Source organism: Elephas maximus, chromosome 2, assembly GCF_024166365.1.
Source record: "Elephas maximus indicus isolate mEleMax1 chromosome 2, mEleMax1 primary haplotype, whole genome shotgun sequence".
Taxonomy (NCBI): domain Eukaryota; kingdom Metazoa; phylum Chordata; class Mammalia; order Proboscidea; family Elephantidae; genus Elephas; species Elephas maximus.
In genome coordinates, this window is record NC_064820.1 from 134,887,119 (window position 1) to 134,914,702 (window position 27,584).

Here is a 27,584-nt window from a genome sequence, read left to right on the forward strand (position 1 = left end):
GATGGAATGCACAGGAATCAAATCGACTGCATCTGTGGAAAGAGATGATGGAAAAGCTCAATATCATCAGTCAGAACAAGGCCAGGGGGCGATTGTAGAACAGACCATCAATTACTCAAATGCAAGTTCAAGCTGAAACTGAAGAAAATTAGAGCAAGTCCACAAAAGCCAGAATACAACTTTGAGTATATCCCACCTGAATTCGGAAACCGTCACAGGAATAGATTTGACGAGTTGAACACTAATGACCAAAGACTACACTAGTTGTGGAATGACATCAAGGACATCATACGTGAAGAAAGCAAGAAGTCATTGAAAAGACAGAAAAAAAGAAAAGACCAAGGTGGACGTCAGAAAAGACTCTGAATGAAACATGCTCTCAAACATCGAGCAGCTAGAGCAAAAGGAAAAAATGAAGTAAAAGAACTGAACAGAAGATTTCAAAGGGCGGCTTGAGAATACAAAGGTAAGTATCATAATGACATGTGCAAAGGGCCAGAGATAGGAAACCAAAAGGAAAGAACATGTTTGGTGTTTCTCAAGTTGAAAAAACTGAAGAAAAAATTCAAGCCTCAAGTTGCAATAGTGAAGGATTTATGGGGAAAATATTAAACGACTCAGGAAGCATTGAAAGAAGATGGAAAGAATACACAGAGTCATTATACCAAAAAGACTTAGTTGACGGTCAGCCATTTCAAGAGGTAGCATATGATTAGGAATTGATGGTACTGAAGGAAGAAGTCCAAGCTGCGCTGAAGGCATTGGTGAAAAACAAGGCTCCAGGAATTGACAGACTATCAATTGAGATGTTTCAACAAAAAAATGCAGTGCTGGAAGTGCACACTTGCCTGTGCCAAGAAATATGGAAAATAGCTTCCTAGCCAACTGACTGGAAAAAATCCATATTTATGCCAATTCCCAAGAAAGGTGATCCAACTGAATGCAGAAATTATAGAACAATATAATTAATATCACATGCAAGCAAAATTTTGCTGAAGATCATTCAAAATCAGCTGCGGCAGTATATCAACAGCGAACTACTAGAAATTCAGGCCTGATTCAGAAGAGGACATGGATCCAGGGATATCATTTTTGATATCAGATGGATCCTGGCTGAAAGCAGAGACTACCAGAAGGGTATTTACTTGTGTTTTATTGACTATGCAAAGGCACTCGACTGTGTGGATCATAACAAACTATGGATAACACTGCGAAGAATGGGAATTCCAGAACACTTGTGCTTCTGAGGAACCTTTACATAGATCAAGAGGCAGTTGTTCAGACAGAACAAGGGGATACTGAGTGGTTTAAAGTCAGGAAAGGTATGTGTTCAGGTTCTATCCTTTCACCATACCTATTCAATCTGTATGCTGAGCAAATAATCCAAGAAGGTGGCCTGTATGAAGAAGAACGGGGCATCAGGATTGGAGGAAGACTCATTAACGACCTGCATTATGCAGATAACACAACCTTGCTTTTTGAAAGTGAAGAGGGCTCAAAGCACTTGATCAAGACCAAACACCACAGCCTTCAGTATGAATTGCACCTCAACATAAAGAAAACAAAACAAAAATCCTCACAACTGGACCAATAAGCAACATCACGATAAACGGAGAAAAGATTGAAGTTGTCAAGGATTTCATTTCACTTGGATCCATAATCAACAGCCATGGAAGCAGCAGTCAAGAAATCAAAAAACACATTGCATTGGGTAAATGGGCTGCAACAGACCTCTTTAAAGTGTTGCAAAGCAAAGATGTCACCTTGAAGACCAAGGTGCACCTGACCCAAGCCATGGTATTGTCAGGCACATCATATGTACAATGAATAAGGAAGACTAAAGAAGAATTGATGCCTTTGATTTGTGGTGTCGGTGAAGGGTATTGAATATACCACGGACTGCCAAAAGAATGAACAAATCTGTCTTGGGAGAAGTACAACCAGAATGCTCCTTAGAAGCAAGCAAGGATGGTGAGACTGAGTCTTACATACTTTGGACATGTCAGGAGGGCTCAGTCGCTGGAGAAGGACATCATGCTTGGTAAAGTACAGAGTCAGCGGAAAAGAGGTGGATTTACACAGTGGCTGCAACCGTGGGCTCAAGCATAACAATGATTGTAAGGCTGGCGCAGGACCAAGTGATGTTTCATTGTGTTGTGCATAGGGTTGCTATGAGTTGGCACCAACTTGACGGCACATAACAATGTGAAATATATACGGTCATCTTTTATTTCTTAAAGTTATTTGGATTTGACTATGGAAGAAAGTAAAAGAAAATGAAAGTCTCTTTGAATTTCAGTCCTCAGAAATAATACAGAATGGCTAATAAACTTCTTGCCTGGTTTAAGATATTAAATGCTCTGGGCTAAGATTTTTTTTTTAAAAAACCTCATTTCATCTGTGTAGTAAAGCCTGTGATAGTGGTGTAAGGATTAGGTGAAATATGCCTGCCAAAAAACCGAACCCATTGCCGTCAAGTAGATACCAATCTGTAGTGACCCTAGAGGATAGAGTATAAATGCTCCATAGGGTTTCCAAGGAGTGGCTTGTGGATTCAAACTGCTCACCTTTTGGTTGGCAGCTATATCACTTAACCACTGTGTCACCAGGGCTAAGGAGAAATAAGTATGTGAAGATAAAGCTCATTTTAAAATGTTTGACTGTGTTGATTCAAGGACAGGCTGAATGAAATAAAAAAATTCTTAAGACAAACTTTACAAAATTAAACTAGTAATTTGGTTACTAGGGATTTAGAAATTTTATTTCTTAATTTTAAGAACTCAATAAAAAATCATCAAAGTTTTAGCAAATATTTTTGGAGTGCCTCGGGCATGCTAAGTACCTCTAGTAGTTTAGAAAGTAATACTCTTTTCTTTTCCTTAAATGTTTAGTTAATTCCATGTACCATGAAACTTCCAGAAAGACAACCTGAGTTTTTCTTCTACTACTCGTTACTGGGGAATGATGTTACAAATGAACCCTTCAATGATTTGATCAACCCAAATTTCGAGCCAGAGAGAGCATCTGTTCGCATACGCAGCAGTGTAGAAATTCTTCGTATTTACCTGGCTCTTCAGTCTAAACTACAGGTGAGTGTTGCAGCAATTTTTTTTTTTTTTAATACATGATTTTTAAATGTTAGGGAGGTACTTAAATTCTATCCTACTTAAGTAGTGGAGGTCATCTTAATACCCCCTCTTTTGATTTTTTAAGGATTGTCCTGGCTCAGTGAAGTCATTGGCATAAGAGTTACTTGAGTATTTTAGGAAATAGACTTTTTTCCTAGTTATTGAGAAAAAAGGAATATTGGTTATTGATCCTTTATAAAATTGTGCCTTGACCCCAGAGCTTTGGGCACAGTCAAGGTTTTAGTGCGAGTGAAAATAAAAGCCACGGGCACAGAGTATTCTCAGAAGTTAGACTTTGCATGCATTTTGGCCAGGAATGAGGAGAGAGGTATTAAGAAATTTTAGTAGAACTAAATTTTAGAGGCGGTTCTGAATATAAGATATTTAGTAAACTGAAGACTATACAGAATGATGAAAAGCAGGAAATAAGCAGTTTGAATTATTTTATATATTACGTGAGTCCTTACCAAAAGGATTAACTTCCATATTATTTTGATTCTAATGGACATTTAAGTCATAAGAATACTTTCTCTTCAGCCCATTAAAAAATCACACCTAATAACATTAAAGCTAATTTACAGATTTCCCTTAACTCTGTCACTGTTGTCATTAGAGGTAAAAATATTTTTGTAGGATGATTGCTTATAAGGGGAAAGAATAGTATATAACGTATACCTGGAACAGTATTCTTTTGTAGTTGTCAAAAGGTGGTAATGTGGAACTTTTGATTAGCTATCATTATAAACTGGGTGTGTGTGTGTTATCCTTATAAACAGTACATTCCACCCATTTTACTGTTAAACATTGAGTTTTGTATATAAAGTCTAAAAGGCAGAAAAGGAGAGAAACATTCAAGGTGTTTATGGGTGAATAAAAGAAAATTATTTGAGGTTCTGTCATTTCTAAAGCAGGCTTGATCCACTGACTTATTTTTTATAACTGTGTTTAAAATGTTAAATACATTTAACATGTTTTTGTTAAAATGGAAATAGAAAAAATTTGAGGTTTCTCTGTTCTATTTTAACAGAACAACCCACTGTTTTGTTTTCTGTTATTTTAAAAAAAAGTATTCTTAGATATATGGAAGAAGGAAGAATTCAATATTGGTTATGTTCTGTTTTTTTTTTTTTTAATACAATGCCCATGGAAATGTATGGGTCTTGTTTTAGGAATTTATCTTTTAAAAAAAAAACAGATTTTTTTTTTTTTTTTTTGCTTTTAATTATTAAACTTTCATTGTTATTTAATATCCTTATTGATCCTCTTTAGAGAACTGTATCATTTCTGTCAAGTAGTGTCATAATAGCAGAACCAGAATTGGATCTGAAGTTTGCTGGCTTTCTCTTGAAGTTATGTTTTGTATGAGATGATCGCCAGCTTCATTTTCTGCCTTCCTCCACCTGAGCACTCTAACCCCTGGCCATATTGCCTTCTTTGAACAAACGTTTATTTTGCTGTATGTCAAACACTTGTTAGACAGTGGATAAGTACGATCACAGCCCATTTTGGAGTTTGGAGTTGATGGTGCAGTGGGGAAGACAGCTAAGTAAACAGGCAATTAAAATTCAGTGAAATAGGAAGGTCAGTATTAGCATTGAACTGGTCAGGGGGCCATCACCTGAGCTTGGACTTTATGCAGTATCTCATTAAATGGAAAATTACTTTGAACTTCCCGGAATGTACCATACTTCCTCTCACCTCCTGACCTTTGCGCACAGTTTTCCTTGGAATGACTGTTTCCCTTCAATGTCCCCAACCTCCTCACACACTGCTTTCTCTAAGATAACTCTTACTCCATCTACAGATGAAACACTCCATTTATTCCCTATCTGTCCCACAGTACTTAAAGAATGGGTGATTGACATGATATACAGTGAGGTTAGAAAAGTACGTAGCTTTGATTTTTATGTAGAGTATCATTTTATAATATACAAGAGTTTTAGAAGAGATTTGGCCCATGTACCTTTTAGTTGTCCTTATTAACTGGCGTCTGTAATTTTTTTTTTAGCAAAATATGGCACGTATTAAATAATTGAAACAGTTTAGTTGTGTTTACACTTGTGTTCTGTGTAAGCGAGGAGCCTGCAGGCCCAGTGGTTAAGTGCTTGGCTGCTAAACGAAAGGTTGATGGCTCAAAGCCACCAGCCACTGTGCAGGAGAACGATGTGGCTGGCAGTCGGCTTATATAAAGATTTACAGGCTTGTAAACTCCGTGGAGCAGTTCTACTCTGTCCTGTAGGGCCACTATGAGTTGCAGTCAACTAAATGGCAATGTTTTTTTTTTTTTTTTCCTGTGTAAATCACAGTGTATTTGCTTGCAACATACAGTTTACAGTTTCAGGAAATTTGAGTTTGCTTTTTTGACACCTTGTTTTCTTGCTGATAAAGAATGCACTTTTTACTATTCTTTTGATACATTTTAACATATTTTTATTTTCTTTTGCAATTTAACTTGTATGCCAAAGTTACTGAAAATAACTTAGTAACTAACTTCATTGTAAATCCTCCATTTATATTTTTAAATAAATTCTACATTTTAAGAGAAATTGTATTAAAGCATTGGGAAAGAAAAAAGCCCCCCCCCCAAAAAAAAACCCCAACCCTTTGTTGTCAAGTCAATTCCAACTCATAGTAACCACATAGAATAGAGTAGAACCGCCCCGTGGGGTTTCTGAGGAGCAGCTAGTGGATTCAAACTGCTGACCTTTTGGTTAGCAGCCGAACACTTCACTACTGCGCCACCATCGCCTTTTAGTGTAGGTAAAATATATTTTTTCATTCAAGTATGCAGATATATAAAAACTAATTTATGCATTTAGCACTTTATTATACAGTTGCCATGTGTATGGTAGTACACATGGGCAAAATATTGAACAATGCAGGAAGTACCAAAGGAAGATGAATGGAACACACAGAGTCACTGTACCAAAAAGAATTGGTTCATGTTCAACTGCTTCAGGAGGTAGTATATGATTAAGAACTGATGGTATTGAAGGAAGAAGTCCAAGCTACACTGAAGGCATTGGCGAAAAACAGGGCTTCAGGAATCGATGGAATTCCAATTGAGATGTTTCAACAAATGGATGCAGCACTGGAGGTACTCACTTATCTATGCCAAGAAATTTGGAAGACAGCCGCTGGGCCAACCAACTGGAAGAGATCCATATTTGTCCCATTTGAAAGAAAAGTAATCCAACAGAATGTGGAAATTATCGAAAAAAATCATTAATATCACATGCAAGTAAAATTTTGCTGGAGATAATTCAAAAGTGGTTTTAGAAATTCCAGCCAAGTTCAGAAGAGGGGATATCATCGATGATGTCAGATGGATCTTAGCTGAAAGCAGAGAATATCAGAAAAATGTTTACCTGTGTTTTATTAATTGTGCAAAGGTATTTGACTTCGTAGATTATAACAAATTATGGATAACATTGTGAAGAATGGAAATTCCAGAACACTGTAGATAGATCAAGAGGCAGTTTGAAGAGAACAAGAGAGGATACTGCATGGTTTAAAATCAAGAAGGGTGTGCATCAGGGTCATATCCTTTCATTGTACTTGTTCAGTTTGTATGATGAGCACATATTCCAAGAACCTGGACTGTGTAAAGAAGAACGTGGCATTAAGGCTGGAAGAAGACTCATTAACAGCCTGTGATGCAGATGACACAACCTTGCTTGCTGAGAGCGAAGAGGACTTGAAACACTTAAAAAACTACAGCTTTCAGTATGGATTACACCTCAACATAAAGAAGACAAAAATTCTCACACCTGGACCCATAAACAACCTCATGATAAACAGAAAATACTGGAATTGTCAAGGATTTCATTTTACTTGAATCTACAGTCAGTGCCCATGGAAGCAGCAGTCAAGAAATTAAGTGATGTATTACATTGGGCAAATCTGCTGCAAAAGACCTCTTCAAAGTGTTTAAAAGCAAAGATATCATTTTGGGGACTAGGGTGTGCCTGATTCAAGCCATGGTGTTTTTAATCTCCTCATATGTGTGTGAAATCTGGACAGTGATTAAGGAAGACCGGCGAATTGATGCCTTTGAGTCGTGGTGTTGGCAAAGAATATGGAATATATCATAAATTGCCAGAAGAACAAATAAATCTGTCTTTGAAGAAGTACAACCAGAATGCTCCTTATAAGCAAGGATGGCTAGACTTTGTCTCACATACTTTGGACATGTTATCAGGAGAGACCAGTCCCGTGGAGAAGGACGTCATGCTTGGTAAAAGTAGACGGTCAGCAAAAAAGAGAAAGATCCTCGGTGAGATGGATTGACACAGTGGCTGCAACAGTGGGCTCAAACATAGCAATGATTGTGAGGATGGTGCAGGACCGGGCACTGTGAATCAGAACCAACTTGACAGCACCTAACAACAATATGGTAGTGTAGTGAGATATTAAAGTAACCGTAGTGCACAAAAAGGGATAGAAAGGCGATATTATATGAGTATTTAGTAAAGAAGAATTGAAAAAGAGGTAATGGCTTCATTATTGAGATACTAGTAAAGTTTTTGTTTTATCACCAGTTTTATCGTATATGAGGACCTCATATTTAGTCATGTAGTCTTTCATGAATCATTTTATAACATTTTATTTACTTATTTAAAAGAGAGGAGAAGATATAAAACCCTGTTTTTTATTTTATTTTTTCCCTTCATATTAGATCCATCTCTGTTGTGGAGACCAGTCACTTGGAAGCACAGAAGTACCATTAACTGGATTACTCAAGAAGGGCAGCACAGAAATCAACCACCGTCCAGTCACAGTTGAGGGTGCTTTTACCCTTGAACCCCCAAACCGAGCCAAACAAAAACTTGCACCTATTCCTGTGGAGCTGGCCCCAACAGTGGGAGTGTCTGTGGCTCTGCAGAGAGAAGGCATAGACGCCCAGGCAAGTAGTGACTCTCCTTCCTTGCCCCCACTCCCACACAGCTTCTCCGGAGTTGCCCGAGATTACTCACAGAAGTTGAACCTCAGAGGAGTTATCTAGCATGAGAACGTATTACTGTTAATTAACGGCCTAAAATATGTGATACCTTCTCTTCAAAAAGGCCTTTTGAAAAATGGTATGGCTTCAACTGCTGTATTTTTATAAATGATTGTATCCAGAGACTGTTTAGCCTTTTGGGACATTTCTCTCATGTAGTAGAAACCATTTTCCCCCTTGTATTCAATGAAAATGGCCGAAAAAGAACTCTGGTATAGAGAACATTTTTAGACCTAGTTTCTAGCAATCTGCATTAATGGTATCTTTCTGGTTGACACAACTTGAGTTCAGTTAAGCTTCTTAGCTCATTAGTGCTTTATAGTACTCATACTCTTTAGCCAATCTTTTGTACAGCGATGGGAAATTACAGTGTTTTGATTATCAGTTATTAACGGTACATTCCACCCCTTTTTAAAATCAACTTTAGTGACCTTTCAAAGAATTGACCTTTATGTAGATTGTGAATTAAAGATAGAAAAAATGAAGTGAGATTCTAAGATAAACATGCATACGCTTTTAGAGGGGAGTAGAACAAATGCAAGAAAAATCATACTAGACATCTTTTTTTTTTCTTTTCAATAATATAGACCTCCGTTATCCTGTCTTGGTAGGAGTAATCATTGAGACACATATGCCTGACTTCTTTTCTAGAATACGGTTTTTTACCCATCAGGATGCATTTTGGTTCTCAGCTCTGGATATCATATATCCTTCCTGTTCTTCCTTTTTCTGGTCCTAGATGCTATAAGAAAATTTGCAAATTATGAAGAAAAATAGACTAGGAATATCCAAACTGGGAAAGCAAGCTTGTATTTTTAAAAAACAACATCAAGTTTTTTTGCTTAATTATGAAGGAAATTTCTTTGCAAATTGTACTTTATTTAAAAATTGTTTTTAGTCTTTAATTGAATTAAAGACCCAGAATGAACATGAGACAGAACATTCACAGAAGAGAGCTTTAACCCCCATAAAGGAAAAGACACCCACTGTGCCAAAGTCACCAAGTGTGTCCCCTGCACTGCCTCACAACCAGTCACCTCCAACAAAAGACGATGCAACGGAAAGTGAAGTGGAAAGTTTACAGTATGATAAGGACACAAAACCAAATCCAAAGGGTAAGGATTTGTTTTTACAGATCTTTTAGGTATCAGATTTTGCAGCCATTAATATACATCTATGAGACCTTTAAGGAGCCCTGATGGCACAGTAGTTCATTGCTCAGCTGCTAACCAAAAGGGCAACTGTTCGAACCCACCAGCTGCTTGCTCCTTAGTAACCCTATTGGGCTTTTCTACTCTGTCCTGTCATTTTGCTATGAGTTGAAATTGACTCAGCAGCAGTGGGTTGAGCGCTTTCATGAGTTCTAAGGAAAAATTATGTATTTTTAAAGAACTAATAATGTGTGGTGATATAAAAATTTTCAATTTAAAGTAATTGCAGTGTGTTTAACTTCATAATAGAATTTGCTTTTAAAAGGTAAGAGACTTTACAAATAGCAGCCTATTCAAACAAAATTTAAGAATGTAGTTCTTTCGATGGGTTTTTTAAACTATTAAACTCTCAAATATCTTGAATTCATTGGCATTTTAGAGAAAAGAGCTACTAGCTGCCTTTTTACTTGAATCCATGCCCATGAAAGCAGCATCATACTTGGTAAAGTAGAGGGTCATTGAAGACTCTCAACAAGATGAATTGACACATTGGCTGCAGCAGTGGGCTCAAGCATAACAACGATTGTGAAGATGGTGCAGGACCTGGCAGTGTTTCACTCTCTTGTACTTAGGGTTGCTATGAGTTGGAACCAGCTGGACGGCGCTTACCTCCACCAACAAGCTGCATTTTGTAGTAAAATCAGTATCACTTTTGATCCTAATATTGAGCCTGAGTATTCATACATCCTCTTTTATAAAAATTTCCATCCATTGCACTTGAGGACTGCAGAGATATTTAGAAGTGTAATTAATTAGATCAGTGGTGGATTAGGAGTTAGAAGTCCTGGGTGCAAGTTCTACTTCTGTCACTGAGTAGCTTTATGACTTGAGCTACTCACTAAACATCTCTGGTCTATAATATGAAAGGGTTGGAGTAGCTATCTCTATCTTTTCAAGTTTTAGCTTTTTGTTATACTATTTCATATATGCCTAAAATAACCAAAACTAGTTTTTAAAAAGTGATATCTTTTACCTGAACAAGTCTCAAATACAGCCCTTTGAATGCTCAGTTATGTGCTGCTACTTTTGGAGATAAATTAATGCCTGCCAGACTGTAGTCGTACATTACTGCGTCAGTCCTGTATGCTTTACACAGTTGTAGGATGGGAATTAGAGCCTAGGTTGTTGCTCAGTTACACTTGATCGACTATATAATTTTGGACAAATCACTTGAAGATACTTATGCTTCAATTTATATGCTCATTAAACCAAGTAGTCCAATATCTTCTTGAAGGTGAATGAGATGATAACTTTAAATTGTTTGATAACTTAAGAGAAACTTTTAGCAATTTTTTTTTTTTTGAATGTTCATTTTAGCCATGAATTCTTCTGTACCGGCTTTGGCCCAGCCAGTGACCACGTCCAACGTTTCAGAAACAACTTCAGGACAGAAGGTTGCTGTTCCAGCAGCATCACATCACTTTTGCTTTTCAATAGACTTGAGGAGCGTCCATGACTTAGAAGTTGGTTTTCCAGTCAACTGTATGTTAAGGTGGGGTCTGATTTTGTTTCTGGGTATTATTTCCTAAAGAGAAGTGCCTCTCCTCTGTTTTGAGAGCTGCAGAGAAAGAAATGTCACCAAAGAAGTTACAGGCAGTCTCCAGATTACAAACGAATTCCGTTCCTAAGTCTGACTTTAAGTCAAGTATGTATGGAAGTTGGAACAGTTAGGTACGGTTGATATCTAATGTCAGTCAAATGTTTATCTTGGTACACAGTATATAGTATACCTTTCTATGCATTAAAACCATTAAAGAAACACTTCAGATACACTAAAACTTCTTTAACATAATAATACAGTAGTGATGTTTTGATGAACATTGCAAAGTAGTGCCCATGTGTTATTATGAACCATTGTGTGTACCTCAGATTTGTAATGAATAGGCTTTATGGGGTTTGGTTTGTAACTATGGGATGTACGTAAGTCGAATGTTCATAACCCAGGGACTGCCTGTATAACATTTGTTAGATTTGTGAACTAAAGGGGTATAAGGCTTTGGCATAATGACCTTGAATTTGAACCAGGCTGGCATTGGTGATACAAGAGGTATTATTAGTCTTGCCTAGTCTGGCATAATTATAGGTATTTATAATAATTTATCAGTTATTCTCCTGTGCCATCAAGTGGATTCCAACTCATAGTGACCCAATATGACAGAGTAGAACTGCCCCATAGGGTGTCCTAGGCTGTAATCTTTACAGGAGCAGATTGTCAGGTCTTTTCTTCTGGGGAGTTGGTGGGTTCCTACCGCTGACCTTTTGGTTAGCAGCTGAACTCTTAACCATTGTAAAACTAGTCCTCCTTAATTTATCAGTACTGCTATTTAAAATACAGTGGGTCTTGAACTTATAACATCTGGAAAAGATGCTATAGGTTAAAATAATGTTTTTCTATGAAACTATTATAATTGGAGGTTATATTCTTAATACCTATCTTTCATAGCTATGAATCTAAATACCATACTTAATGACTGTGTATATGAGATGTAAATGTAATTGTATATAATCTGTCAGCTGAATGGATTACATAGTAGTTTGTTTTTAATGATGTTACATTTTCATAGATGTTTATACTGTGTCTAATATAATAACATGATTTGGGGCTGTCTAGCTTCCTTTGCATAAATTTCTTTGGAACAAGCATTACAATTTGAAATAAATGTCTTGGTCTTTCTGTGATTAAAGTGAGAAAAATATTCTCCAATCTTGGATTGCCATTCCCAGGAGTCTCAGCAATTACCTTGTTCCTGCTGTTATTTGAGACAAAACTGCCTTTGAGATGGATAAATTAATTCATACTTGCATCTTATTTTTTAATTATTTTATTCTTCTCTACCTGAAATTCTCCAGGTTTTGGTGCAAGTAATGGACAGAATCAAAGGGACTAAGCACTGAGTGTGATCCTGAGTTCATAGAATGGATGTCTTTCCATCTCAGCTTAAGTTCTGCATATTACCTGAAGTTTGAGGTTGAAAATCATTACTTAAATGTTGCTTTTATTTGAAAATTGAAGACTAAAAAAATTTTTTTCCTCACAGACATAGCTTTTCTCAGGGTTTATGTAACATCTTTTAGAACTGCTGTTAGAAATAGAATTATTATTACTTATTTTTTTTTTTTATTCTCTATTTTAGGTTTTTTTTTTTTATCTTACACCCTTAACTGTGATCTCTCTTCTGGTGCTACTGGAGAATCTCATTTTGGGGTACCTAGACAGAATAATATAGAAACATAGGGAAGGAAATCGAAAATAAGGTGCTGTGAGGTGGAAACCTAGTACAAGCCACTTAGGAAACACTAATACTAGGTTTTGTGTCTCCTCATTGCCATAAAGGCCATTGTGCTTGCAACGTGCCTCGTATTAGAGGTACATGGGCCACATAAGCAAAGAGCTCAGCCTTGTGAAGACAACAGATTCAGAAATAAAATTATATGTAAGGGAGACTAGTAGTTTACCTGGCAGGGATAAGGGAAAAGACTGTTTTAAAAATAGGAAATAAATAGTTATGATCCACTTAACTCTTTACATATAATTCAGTTGATAAAAACTACTGCTTCTTTGACTTAAGGCATTTTTAGAAATGCTGGCCATTTAGCTTTCTCTCGGTTTGAAAATTTTTATGTAATCATGCTGTTCATTGGTATGAAATTGTAGTTTTGCACTATAAAATGGAATTCATGAGACAACACAGATATTTGAAAAAGTTTAATTTGTGGTAGCTTTGTTTAAGTTGTTTGTCTTTTTTTTTTAATCACTAAATCCAGTGCTGCAGTGGTAAACCAAAAACCAAACCCATTCCTGCCAAGTCGATTCTGACTCATCACAACCCTATGGGACAGAGTAGAGCTGCCCCATAGAGTTTCCAGGGGGTGCCTGGTAGATTCGAACTACTGACCTTTGGGGGTTAGCAGCCATAGTTCTTAACCACTGTGCCACTAGGGTTTAGGGTTGAATTTCTGGGGCACGAACTACCGCTCTGAGATGCCTTGGTTTCAGTGGATGTATAATTATATACGAATAGGGTGGGTGCAAATGGTGGTTCTTACAGGAAATGCAGTTTTTACTGGTAGAGTTTAAATTCTAATTTTCATATGTGAATAACAAGATACAGGATGAAATATATGTGACTATTGTAAGGTCTTTATATTTGGCTTTAAATACAAAAAAAAAAAAAGTTCAGCAGCAGTCAGTTGTTCCTTCATTTATCTGGTGTGATTTTTATGATGACAGGAAGTGGTAGCCTTTCGTCACCCTTTAATTCACCAGTAATACATTTGAGTTGTTTTCATCCTTACTTCTCTCTTCAAAGACAGATGACTACGTTTGCATCATTTTGGAGTTGACTGAGGGTTTCTTTGCCCATAAACGATTAGGACACTATTGTAAAAAGGAAGCTAGGTATATAAATTAATTCTGCAAGTATTTCTTGAGTGTTTACTATATGCCAGAAACCCTGGTGGCACAGTTATTAAGTGCTACGGCTGTTAACCAAAGGGTCGGCAGTTCGAATCCGCCAGGCGCTCCTTGGAAACTCTATGGGGCAGTTCTACTCTGTCCTGTAGGGTCGCTATGAGTTGGAATCGACTCAATGGCACTGGGTTTGGTTTTTGGTTTTTACTATATGCTAGAAACTGTCCTTGTTCCTGGAGTGCAAAGATGAAAAAGATAGATGTGTGCCCTCAAGAAACTCAAACAAATGGCGGCTTGGTTTTTAATTAGTCAATTTTACCCCTGAATCTTTGCTTGTTTGGAGTGTATCAAAATGATTATCTCTTTCTTATTTGGTGTTATTGCCTTCAAAATACCAGAATTCTCTTTTTTCTCCAGAGGGACGTTGAAAGATTATCTGTTAAGCAACTTTGTAAACTAGTGTTACATAAATAAAAGCATTTTCTTTTTTATTTCTGTAATGTTTACTTACATGATTAAAGCCTATCTTGCTGTGTTTCTTGTTTAATGTAGTCAGTCTTAGGTATAAACACTTAGTATAAGGAATTCAGGATATTCAAAAAAGTTTCTATATCAATACTGAAAATATTTGCGTAATTTGAAAGTTCGTAATAATAGTAAAACCATCATGTTTTTAGATGGTTAAAATCTCTACCATTTTTCTATTTTAAAAATTCTATTTGATCTGAGAGGAGCCTTGGTGGTGCAGTGGTTAAGTGCTTGGCTGCTTACTGAAAGGTAGTCAGTTTGAACCAAGCAGCAACTCTGTGAAAGAAAGATATGGCAGTCTGCTTCTGTAAACATTACAGCCTTGGAAACCCTATGGGACAGTTCTGCTCTGTCCTGTAGGGTTGCTATGAGTTGGAATTGACTCCAGGACAGTGGGCTTGGTGTTTTGGTTTTGGTATTTGATCTGAATGTTCAAATTTTCCTTTAGTTTTTTTTTTAAATCAGACTATAAATTTCATCTGGAAACTGTAGTTAGACTTTGTTATTCTTACATTCTAGGTACTCCTATCCATTCTTTGGAAGCGCAGCTCCCATTATGACTAATCCTCCTGTAGAAGTTCGGAAGAACATGGAAGTATTTCTGCCCCAGTCTTACTGTGCATTTGATTTTGCAACTATGCCTCATCAGCTGCAAGATACCTTCTTAAGGTAATAGGTACACTATGTTTATGAAATTAATTTTCTTAAGTAACAGTAAGTATTAAAAAGAGAAATTCCTATAGGTTTAAATCCAAAGCAGTTTATGCATTTGAGATTTGAGAAACAAATTGACCAATAAACCCTGACATCTTGCGCTTTCACTGCAGTCTTATGTGGTGACGAAGGCTCTGTTCAAATTTTCACATCTTATCATTTGCCTGGGTTTGGATATTTGAACATTGTAAAAACAGGATCTGTGATTAATAAGGCAGTCTTTCCTTTTTGTACTATAATATATGAAGATAAATAACTAAGAACTAAATATTGTTGCTGTCTCACTGAATCATTGTAGTATGTTATTTGCGTTTTCTATTTTTTCATCTGTAAACTGGAAGTGTTAACCCAGCTATCTGAAATGGGCTTGTGAATAAAAATGAAATCTATGAAATGTCTTTTTTCTTTCTCAGTATCACAATTCAATTTTGTAAGTTATTTTAAAAGAGAAAATGAATGGTAATGAAAAATGATTTAACCATTTGTAGAAATAATAGTTTTTGAAGGTTTTTTTTATTGAATGGCAAGAAGTCTAGAAAATATAATAGTATTTCGTATTTGTTACCTGTGCGACTGAGTCTTTAACAATCGTGTGTTAGATAACATTCTAGGTAATAAAACCATCTTTCACTACATTAACAGAATTCAAAGATGTTAGTTCAGGAAAGAATTTAGTTCAGAGGTGGTAGATATGAACATATTTCTCTCTTCCTTAGGATTCCATTGCTGGTTGAATTATGGCACAAGGATAAAATGAGTAAAGATTTACTTCTGGGAATTGCAAGAATCCAGCTTTCTAACATCTTATCTTCAGAAAAAACTCGGTTTTTAGGTGCTAATGGTGAACAGTGTTGGCGTCAAACTTACAGTGACAATGTGCCTGTTATAGCAGCACAAGGGTAATGCATTTTGCACAATTAATGTCTGCTTTGCTTTTATTAATCTAGTGATTCGGATTTGCTAACCCAAACCACAATCCTTTCATCTTTTTTCTAATCATCTTCTGTGACCTGTGGGGCTATATTCTAGTTTGCTTTCTAGTTTTCTTCTCATCCCCATTTACCCTCATGAAGTAAAGAGTCTCTGTGGTATAATGCTATAATACTTACTCAGACTGTTGACTTTTTCTTTTTCCCTCTCCTATTAGCTTGACAATTTTAAATTCACAATGTTTTCTTATTTAGTAGGTAGTAACTCTGGTGGCATAGTGGTTAAGTGCTACAGCTGCTAACCAAAGGGTTGTCAGTTCAAATCTGCCAGGCGCTCCTTGGAAACTCTATGGGGCCGTTCTACTCTGTCTTATAGGGTTCCTATGAGTCGGAATCAACTCAATGGCACTGGGCTTTTTTTTTAACTCAAGGTTAAATTCATAATGTATCTTTACATTATTTTACATTGGACTGTGACTGTTTTTTACTTGAAAAATATTTAAAACTTCTACCTCAGATCTAAAGCTTGAGAATGTTACAAGTGTTTGGCAGTCAGAAGCAGTTTTTAAAATAGTACGTTTGCTCATTTATCTTTTAAAAATTAACAGTAAAATCTTAAACTCAGTTTAACCAGGTATATCATATGCCTTTATTTTTAAGACGTAATAAGAATGTAGAAGGAAATCAGGCTTTTGTAAAAATCCGAGATCTAAAAGTCGGTATTATTGATATGTCTTCCCTTATTCTTCCCCATCCATTGCCACTTCCAGAGACTGAAGGATTTAGTACAAGTTTGATTTGCTTGGAGACCTGGGAACTGGTTTTCTGGAGAATCAGATATACTGGATAGCTGAAAATTCTTTTTGTTCCAACTCTTGTTGTTGAAAATCTCTCTTAAAAATTAGTGTTCTTTTCTGTCTTCACAAACACAATATGAAAATAATCAAGTTATTAATAATTGGAAGCTTTTTTAATGCTATTTGTTCTGAATGTTAACTTTAATTGTACTGAACTGTAGACACAAAGTTTTAGGACATTTATCTAAGTGAGCACTTCACGTATGTTCGGGAATTTCTTTCAGATGTGGTAGTGTTCCATTTTACTTTATTCAGTTCTTCTAATATCTGTGAAATTAGGAGAAGACACCTCAAAAGTTGGTTAAGTAAGAGTTCAGGTGTGTGGGATCTGTGCATGTTTTGTTTGAGGGTTTATGTGATATATTTAATTTAGACAAAACCATGTTTTTTTTGTTGTCAAGATTTTATTTTCCCGTAATGTTTTTGTTTTTGCTTATTTAATGATAAATGCTGCATGTGATTCTATGGTGCAGAGAGTTACTTATATTGATAAAAATAACATATAACTCTCCTAGGCATTATTTTGAGGCAATGTCCGTGTCTAGTAAAAGATTTATGCACAAATACGTTCATTCCAGCAAAAATGAAGGGAGAAAAATTAGAATAACCTGTATAATCAAGAGTGAGGGAATTTTCAGGTATCTTTTACTACATATATTTATTAGTATATTTTACAGGCATTAAAAATCACATTTTAAAATTAGTGTCTATGACATGAGAAAATGCTCCTGATACATGTAGGAAAAAAGCAAAATTGTGTTAACGTGTAGTTGTACACATGTACCTACGTATACAGAACACAGAGAGGAAGAAAATAAATATTAGCAGTGATTACCTGTAGGAGTAACATTTTAAATTTCTCCTTTATACTTTTTGGTTTTTCCAAATAATCTGTAGCTGTTTTAAATCATTTTGTAGTAAATGTTGGTATGTACCTTATAGGTGTTTGTGATGATAAAATAAAATCATGTATGTGGAAGGTCTTGAAGCCTGTACAAACTGCTATAATTTAGCAGCAAGAATTTCAAGTACAAGAGGTGTTGCCTACTCCTTGATGCTATGGCATTGAGGAGATAAAAGGAAAAATAATACAAAAATATTTCCATGAATTTTAGGATTTTTCTGATTTCATTTATAGGTCAAATAACAGAATAGTAGATCTTTCTTACACTGTGACCCTAGAAGATTATGGACTAGTAAAAATGCGTGAGATTTTTGTCTCTGAGTCATCTCAGGTAAATATAATTGAATATTATCAAATTGTTCTTTAAAAGGAATCTAATGGATGTGTGTGTGTGAGCGTGTCTGTTTAAATATGCTTAATTATTTATATCTTAGGGTTTACCAGCTCTACCACAGAAGCCATCTTCTCTTCCTCCAGCACTTTGTCCTTCAGAAATCCAGACAGAGCCTCGTGAAACCTTAGAATACAAAGCAGCACTTGAACTAGAAATGTGGAAAGAAATGCAAGAAGACATTTTTGAAAATCAGGTTACTTTTTAAATGTTACTTAAAAAATCTATTTTTGGCTGTTCAGTATATTTTTTCTTCTCCATAGTAGCTTTTCTCTCTGTTCCATGGCTACCCTGTCTAGTTCTTTTGAATGTCAAGAATACCTTACTCTTTTCTTATTTTTTTTTTGAATACCTTACTCTTAAAAATTAAGAGAATAAGAAAAATACTTGAAATGCAACAACTTGGCAGAAACCACTCAGAAGGATTCCCCTAAACTTTGTCCATGATTCTTTAGCAGAGTTAGGAATGAAGGTTAGAATTCAGAGGTTAAGGACTTGAAAGTTTCTTTTAATCTCAGGTACTCAATTAGGAGCAGATTGCCCTGAAACCTGGCATCACCAGTATCCAAAAAAGAGTTAGAAAACAAAGCTCACTTTTAGCTTAATACGGTCCCAAATTATATACTTTACAGCTATTACTTGCCTCAGGCATCCTCCATTTCTTATTAAAAGAATAAGATGAAATGCCTGAAGGAACACATGAGTGATCAGTATTAGTTATTTAACTGAAAACAACTGATTAATTTATTTGAAATATTTCAGTTTTTACTGTAACTTCATTTCCTTTTGTAGCTAAAGCAGAAAGAACTGGCTCATATGCAAGCTCTTGCAGAGGAATGGAAGAAAAGGGATCGAGAGAGAGAATCACTAGTAAAGAAAAAGGTAATAACTTGTGTAGAAAATTGAAGGGGGGAATGAAGAATATTAATGATAGTATCGTGTATATGAATTAAAGAAAATCTCTGGAAGGATAAACTAATTATTGTGGTTATATGTGGCATGGAGGAAGTGAATGAATGGGTCGGAGGTAAGAGGGAGGTTTTTCATTATAAACTGTTTAGTGAACGATGCAAATGTATTACCTATTCAAAAAATGTATAAATACTAAAAAATGAGTATTATAGAGAAAAAGCCTCTGTATGAAAAAGAAATTAACAGTTATATATAAAAATTTATTGTAATCTGTCAGTTAATTAAAAAACCTCCAAAACTTTTAAGAATTAAATTATGAAATAAAACACATCTTTAAAAATGATAACATGAAAGGAGCCCTGGTAGTGCAGTAGTTAACACTAAGCTATTAATCAGGAGGTTGGTGGTTTGAACCCACCCACTGGCTCCATGGGAGAAAAGACCTGGCGACCTGCTCCTGCAAATATTGCGACCTAGGAAACTTTATGGTGCTGTTCTACTCTGTCACATGGGTTCACTATAAGTAGAAATTGACTCTGCAGCACCCAACAAGAACAAGTTGTGCTTTAAAAAATACACTAAAAATGATAACGAGGTCATCTGATCATATACCAGAAAGCACATAGTGGTTTGTATTATTTCTGTCAGAAAGTCTCCTGGTCATTGTTATCTTTGATTCTCTATATGTAATGTTCTTTGTTCCCCTCTCTCTACTGGCTTTTATGATTTTTTCTTTACCATTGGTTTTTAACAACATGGTTGTGGTGTGTCTTATGTGCTTTATGTGTGTTGGTGTGTGTCTGTTTATCCTGCTTGGATTCTTTGAGCTTCCTGGGTATGTAAGTGTATAGTTTTCATCAACTTTGGAACATTTTGGGCTGTTATTTCTCCTAATATTTTTTCTGTTTCTTTTTCTCCTGTCATTCTTATATTTCTGCTTACATGTGTGTTGGACTGCTTGATATTGTCCCATAGTTAACTGTTATTTTTTAAGATTTTTTTTTTCTCTGCTTTGTTTTACATAGTTTTTGTTGCTGTGGCTTCAAGTTTGCTGATCTTTTCTTCTAACGGGTTTAATTTTTTGTTACACCCACTCCTCACTTATCAACTATCTCATTAATCTGACATTTTGCATTTACAATAGTAAAAAATCTACTGTCTGTTTTACACATTAATAATGTGATGGGCATGATGGCAATGGCTGCAGAGTGTCCCTTCCCTCGAGGAGAGTCTCCGGATGGCCTCTAGGAAGCTGAGCTGTGCTGCCCTGCATCCTCTGCTCCCTCCTGCTGGCAGGGGCACTGCGTTTAGCTGCCGTGTGGGGTCAATCTCCTCTGTGGCCATGGCCTCCGGGTGGATGCACAGGCAGCACTGAGCCAGTCTGCACCTGTTCTGGGTTCCCAGCTCCTATGTGGCCTAAGGCCCTGCAGCTCAAAATTCCTGTGACATGGGAAGAGAGGAAAGAAGACGTATCAGAGAGGGTATTTGGAAAAAATGTGTGCAAGTTTAATGACATCCCAAAGTGAGCTGAACTAGGCCTGGAGCTTCTGCTTCAGTGAGGCCAGGTATATGGCCGGATCCCCAGTGCCCTCGCAGGAAGTCCCGAGCCTCAGTGAATCTCTAGGCCCAGAGGGCAGAGCAGACACTGGGATCATGAATGCAGGGCTTGCAGAAATGAGAACAGAGCCCTGGAGGCAGCTCCGCAAGGGAAACTCTGACCCAGCACAGGAGGCAGGCGAAGTAGTTAACCATGGGCCCTCCGGTCACACAGCCCAGCTTTTTCTAGCTTTGTCTCCAAGCCTCCTCCACAGAGAAAAAATCCATAACCGGACCCATCACAGTAATGAGCATATCAGTAAATCTTAAAAAAAAAAAATTAAAATCTTAGCTGCTATTATTTCTATGATCACATTTTCTAAATTAAAAAAATTGGACAAATGGGTGGTCTGAAAACAGAAGGAAAAACCTCCATTTTTGCATAACGCCAATTTTCACATAAGAGCCTGGTTTTAGGAGCCTAGCCATGCCGTTAAGTGAGAAGTCGGCGTAATCCCACATAGCATTTTTTTTTTTCAACTTAGCTTCTTAAGTTTTCATCTCTAGAAGGTGTACTTGGGTCTTCTTTTAAATAATCTTTCACTTTCTCTTTATCATGTTCATGTTTTCTCCCATATTCTTAAGCATCTGGAACTTATTTATAATAGTTTATCTGGTAGTTCCATCATCTTTGTCATATCTAGATCTGATTCTACTTCTTCTTGTTATGGGTTTGGGTTATTATTTTCTACTTCTTTGCATGCCTGCTAATTTTCTATTAAATGCCAGACATTGTGAATTTTATATTGTTGATTGCTGTGTTTTGTTTTATTCCTTTAAAGAATATTGAATTTTGTTCTGGTGTGCAATTAAGTTACTTGGGATGAGTTTGATCCTTTTAGTCTTTATTAGGACGGGCCTAGAACATCCTTTAGTCTTGGACTATTTAACAATATTCACCTGAAGACTCTCTGTTGCCTAGTGCATCACAGTGTCTTTCCCCTCTGGCTGGTGGAAATATAAACTATTCTCAGCCCTGTCTGAGCTCTGGGAATTGTTCGTCCTAGTGCTTTTCAGTGGTAATTTCCTCCTCCTCATGGCATTTCACTTTTGACATACATTGTCAATACTCAGCTTAAGATCTGGAGATCTCCAGCACTCACCCTGTATGTATTTGCCCGCTCTCCGCACAAATTCTAGCTGCCCCAGCTTCTCCAGTCTCCAATTTGTTAATTTCTTTTTATTTTAATAAATTGAAGTTTTTTTCCCCCCTAAAACAATGTATACCATGTTTAGTACTTTGAGGGTTCACCTGGAGTTAGTTTAATGTTGGTGGAAAATTATGCAATCATTTAAATTAGTTTTGTTTTTGTTGCTCGGCACAAAATAATGAGCTAATAGTAAAGCTCACTTAATATTATGATGGAAGAAAGGCCTTGTGATCTTCTGAAAAATCTGCTATTGAAAATCCTGTGGAGCACAGTTCTTCTCAGACACACATGGGGTTGCCAAGCGTTGGAATCAACTCAAGAGCAACTGGTTGAGTTTTTTTTTTTTTAAGTTCAGCCTTCAAACTAAAGGTATCACCTAGTTATTAGCTCTTTGATTCAAAATGAAATGTGAATTAGCCTGTATAGTAAAAAAAAAAAATAGATTATATCAAGTTGTTTTGTGCTGTCAAGTCAATTCAGAGTCATAGTAACCGTATATGACAAAGTAGAACTGCCCCATAGGGTTTCCTAAGCTGTACTTTACAGGAACACATTGCCAGCTCTCTTCTCCCATGGAGCCGCTGGTGGGTCCAAACCGCCGATCTTTTGATTGGCAGCTGAGTGCTTAACCATTGTGCCACCAGGTCTCCTTTTATCAAGTTAGAACCCAAATACATTAATTAGTATTTTCTAATAGTAAATTAATATTTAACTCACATGATCTGCAGCTAAGAATGTATATTATTGTAGTTGATTTGTTTTTTATGATCCATCATTTACCCTATTTTGGTCATCTTTTGAGACCATTTCGTAGGGATTTTCTTTTTTTTTTTTTCCACCTAAAAAAGAGCAGATTGTTTCTCTAGAGAGTCTTCTGATTGGTAATGTAATACATCCTCCTGAATTATACATAAATTTTTTCCCTAAATAAATGAAGCTTAGGTTATCTTGAAGTAGATTTTATAACATTCATTTGTGGCTTTTAAAATGAAGTAAAATATTTGCACGTATGCCAGGCCTTTGCTTTGGAAAACCAGTCTATGGGTAATTTTCTTCTCCTTTTACAGTTTGTCTTTTATGATTACCTGATGTACAGATGATTATGCTAAACCAATAATTTTCAACTAATAAATTTGCCTTAAACTAGCATATGATTACAACATTTTGGTTCCTGTTCTGCCCCTTGGGGCAGCTGAGATAATGTTTACTCTGTCTTCCATATGACTGCCCGTCGGGCAGCAGAATGTAGTTATCATGTAGAAATAAAGAAGAAAGACATCAATACTACATATGTAACATTAGGTTTTGTAGGTAATATCATGTTTTCACTTTGATGAAGATTAACAGGTTTTGCCAGGCGGACCCAAGGGGCATTCTTAACAGAAAACTCCTCTTGAGCAAAGGCAGAGAAGTTTGAAATAGGGTGCTGCATTAAGAAAATTGTATGTAATTTCCTGTAGGAAGAGGAGAGGAAAGAGTGTGACTCGAGAAATATGGTAGGAGAGGTTTACAGGGGCCAGAGTGTGAGTCATCTTGTATTTTATTTTAAGGTATTTAGATTTGATTCTGTAAATGCTCTCAGCCAGGGTTCATTGAGAAAAGTAACCCCTAATGCCCTCAGTCTCACGGCAACCCTAAAGGACAGAGTAGAACTGTCCCATACAGTTGCCAAGGAGTGCCTGGTGGATTCAAACTGCTGACCTTTTGATTAGCAGCCATAGCTCTTAACCACTATGCCACCAGGGTTTTCAGGGTCGCTATGAGTTGGAATTGATTCGAGGGCAACTTTTTTTTTTTTTTTTAAATGCCCTAAAGCATCCATTATTCGTAATGCATTAACTTTCTCCTATACATCTAGAATGGTACAAGTCATATACCAAATAGAGAAAATAATCATTCACATAATTTTCTGTGTTCTGTGGTTCAGATGACGAACAGTGTCTGAGATAGATAGAAATTTGAGGAACTTCTTTTTTAAATGATGATTTTTATATAAAGGAATAAGGTAATCAGATTTTAAATTTTGAACAGTAATTCCGATGGGAGCATAGCAGGTAGAATAAAGGAATGTGAAACTACAGACAGGGAGAACAGAAAAGCCATGAGCTATGTGAAAGAAAATGAAAGCCAAAACTAACAGTAGCAATAAGATGATGGAGAAAAGGATAATGGGTGTTAAAGAGATGGTATTAAGGAGGCTCAAGATCTCAAGCCTTAAAGAGTACTTAGTGCTGCCCTGTAATCCTACTACCTTCCCGGTCAATTCATCCTCTCACTTTCCAGGACAATTAATTCATAATTTTTTTCTCTTACCAAATAACCTTCCCTCATGCTCTCACTTTGATCTCTCCCTTTCTAAAATAATTACTTACTTGGCTTCCGTTACTATATTCCAAGACTTCCAACCAGTTCGTTCCAGTTTGAACCCATTCTGAGAATTTGCATTTCTAACAAGTTCCCAGGCAATGCTAATGCTGCTGGTTAGGGACCAGTTCTGAGAACCACTAGTACAGCATTGGTTCTCAAAATTTATTATATGTAAAAATCACCTGAGAATCTTAAAATGTAGGTTCTCTTTCAGTATATCTGGAACGGAAATGCAAATTCTCAGCAGGGTTCAAACTGGAATGAACTGGTTCGAAGCCCTGCTATGTTCTCCAGGTATTCTACTCTCTCCAGTAGTCTCTCCTTCCCAACTTTCATGCTAGATCCTCCTCTTCACCCTAACCTGTAAATACTGACTTTATTGGTTTGCCCCAGGGCACAGTCCTTGAATCTCTTCTTTTCTCTCTTTACACTCACTCTTTAGGTGATCTTATCACTTTCTTGGCATTGTATACGTCAAATTATATACATTATACATAAAGTAGAAATATAAATTTATATATGTCACTTCTATTAGATACCTATTATTTATACACACGTGTACACACATGCACATATATACATATACATGTCTGTCTCCCTTCTCAACATTTTCCCTGGACTCTAGGCTCTTTAGCTGCCTTCTTTACCCTGGCAGTTGGCTGTGTAATAAGCTCCTCCGTCATGGCATGTCTAAAAGTAAACTCTGTCTCCATTCTCTGTAACTTTGCTCCTACTGATTCCTCATCTTAATCAAGGGTATTGCCTCTACCCGTTTGTTTAGGCTATAGGCTAAGTCATTTTTGATTCTCTTTTATGACATACCTAACTCAGTAGCAAATCCTGTTGACTCCATTTTCAGAGTATATACTGGAAATTAACTATTATACTACCTCCATTGTTACTCTCCTACTTGAAACCATCACAATCTCTAAAACTACTGTAAGTACTTCTTGACTTGGTATCCTTTCTTTCATTCCTGGCCCCTGTACCAGCAAAGCATGAGACTTTTAAAATATAAGTCAGAGTATGATTATGTACTCCCCTGTTGAAAATTCATCCTACTGCTCATGACACTTAGAATAAAACCTGAAGTTCTTACCAGGATCTACAGGGCTTTACGTGATCTATTTCCTGGCTTTCTCCCTAACTTCATCTTCTGTTCACTAAGTTTGTTCCAACCAGAGTGATCTTGTAGTTCCTCAACTGTGCTAAGCCACCTACCCCTTTAGGGACACTCTTCTATCAGAGTTGCTTTCTTGTCTCTGTTCAGAATAATGTCGGTGAAGCCTTCTCCCCCAGGTATTAACTGTCTCCTCACTCTGCCTTATTTTTTCATAGCATTTACCTATCGTGTTAAATATTCATGTGTTTGTTTATTGTCTTTCTTCTCTCAGAATATAGGTTCCGCAGACTTGTTTTGCCCAGTGTGTACTAGGCATATAATAAATATTTGTTGAGGTAAAAAAGATTATGATTTCAGATTTTTTTTTTTACATCTTTGAGTTTGGGGTATATGCAGAATATTGAGAAGGACATATTCAGCAAAGTATTTGGGTATATAGGTCTGAAACTCTGCAGGGAGGTTTGGCCTTGAGTATAAATTTGAGAGTTCTTAGTACCTGTGATAATATGTAAATAAGATTTACCAAGGAGGTGTAACATGAGGGGAGAAATCCTGAGACAGAACTCTGGGGAGCACAGATGTTTGGGTTGCCAGAGGAAGAACATATGCTTTGAATACTCCCTCGCAATCCTCTTCACCTCTGACTTTCTATATGGCTTTGTAAGTGTCACACTCAGAACCTGATACATTTTTGTTAGTGTTTTGGATAAGGGTGTAGAAGGCATGCTCAGCAGATGAGGTGGTAGAGTTGACAGAATCAGTATACAAAATGATACTGATTGGTTGGTATGCTGAACCTGAATCATCAAAACCAAGTTTAACAAGGTTAACAGTTTGTTAACAAATTTAACAAATTCTGCAGTCAGATTAAAACAGTCGGACAAATACACAATGGGCATAGTTGTGCCAGCTTTAAAAACAAACACAAAATCCCTGGGATACACACACACACACACACACGTATACATATGTATGAACACGCATATTTATACTATATACATATATGTGTATACACATATACATATTTAAAAAAAAAAGAACCTGTTGCCATTGAGTCGATTTTGACTCATAGTAACCCTATAAAGGACAGAGTAAAACTGCCCCATAGTTTCCAAGGAGCACCTGGTGAATTCAAACTGCTGACCTTTTGGTTAGCAGCCATAGCATTTAACCATTATGCCACCAGGGTTTCCTGTATACATATATACATACATATATATGTGTGTGTGTGTGTATATGGTTTTTTTTTTTACATTAACAAAAAGTATGACTAAGATCCTCAAATAGCAAAGGTGATTTTAGGCTAACAGACATGTGGTATCCTAGTTTTTGGCAGTACATGTTCTTAGATCTCTGAACTAGTGAGATCACATCTGAGTACCATATTTTTTAAAGGACTTTGTCTAAAATCTAGACTCTAGATTAAATCCACAGGATTAGAGAATATGGAAACCGTAATATGTGAGTAATAGTTGCAAAAACGTGGTTAGATTTCCCAGGCTTAAATATGGGAAGATACTTAATTTTTTTTCTCTGACCAAGGGTTCAAACTAGGATTAAGGAGTGGCAGTAGGAAAGGATGGGACCTGGGACCTGGAGACTGGTTGGTAAGGAGGGTGGAAAAACTGATTTAGAAAGTCCCAGTAAAAATGCTAAGTCTGACTTAGAAGATAGAAAACTGAGAGAGTCCTGTATCCATTATAGGCTGAGCAAGTAGGCCTCTTATCCTGACTAGAACTCATATCCTTAAAAATAGAGCCAGGTAGGACTCTAGGCTTATAGAAATTGGGGTACTAGACTAGGAGCCTGACCAGGAGCTCTGGCTTAAGAAGAGATCAGGATCTCAGTTACTGGAATTGTATGTAGTACAGGGTCACATCTAAACCTTTAGCCAAAAGCCAGCCAGTGCCGTCGAGTCGATTCCGACTCATAGCGACCCTATAGGACAGAGTAGAACTGCCCCATAAAGTTTCCAAGGAGCACCTGGCGGACTGACTTATAACTGACTAGCTGATCTGGCAACAGTATTGGTTCCAGGGAGAGAAAGCTTAAATGACTAGCTGAGGACACCAGAGGGATACTGGGACATTGAACAAAGCAGATTTTAAGGAGGTAGGTTTTGACTAAACATGGGATTTTTATTAGCAGTCTGACTGCCCTATAGGTGATTGAACTCCTGCAAGAGATTAAATAAATATCACTAGAGATATCCAAGCAGAAGCTGGCTGCGCTTCCTTCGTTAGAGTACAGCAGAAAGGATTGCTGCTTTGAGTAGGAAGCAATTTATGACTTCCTCATTCTCAGATCCTGTTTCAGTGACATATTTTTTCTAATTTGTGTTTTGAATTTGGGGGAAAATG

At 36.7% G+C, this 27,584-nt stretch overlaps 1 protein-coding gene across 4 annotated transcripts in view; it reads left to right on the top strand.

The window, feature by feature from the left end:
- Nucleotides 1–27,584, top strand: part of CEP120 (centrosomal protein 120) — a 76,523-nt gene that overhangs the window by 16,769 nt on the left and 32,170 nt on the right. For all 4 annotated transcript variants that reach the window (XM_049873557.1, XM_049873556.1, XM_049873558.1 and 1 more), the window contains 9 exons: nt 2,892–3,089; nt 7,807–8,034; nt 9,029–9,245; nt 10,659–10,833; nt 14,800–14,949; nt 15,711–15,893; nt 17,919–18,015; nt 18,119–18,271; nt 18,868–18,957. In XM_049873557.1, coding sequence (XP_049729514.1) covers nt 2,892–3,089; nt 7,807–8,034; nt 9,029–9,245; nt 10,659–10,833; nt 14,800–14,949; nt 15,711–15,893; nt 17,919–18,015; nt 18,119–18,271; nt 18,868–18,957 — 1,491 coding nt within the window. The remainder of the gene's footprint in view (nt 1–2,891; nt 3,090–7,806; nt 8,035–9,028; nt 9,246–10,658; nt 10,834–14,799; nt 14,950–15,710; nt 15,894–17,918; nt 18,016–18,118; nt 18,272–18,867; nt 18,958–27,584) is intronic.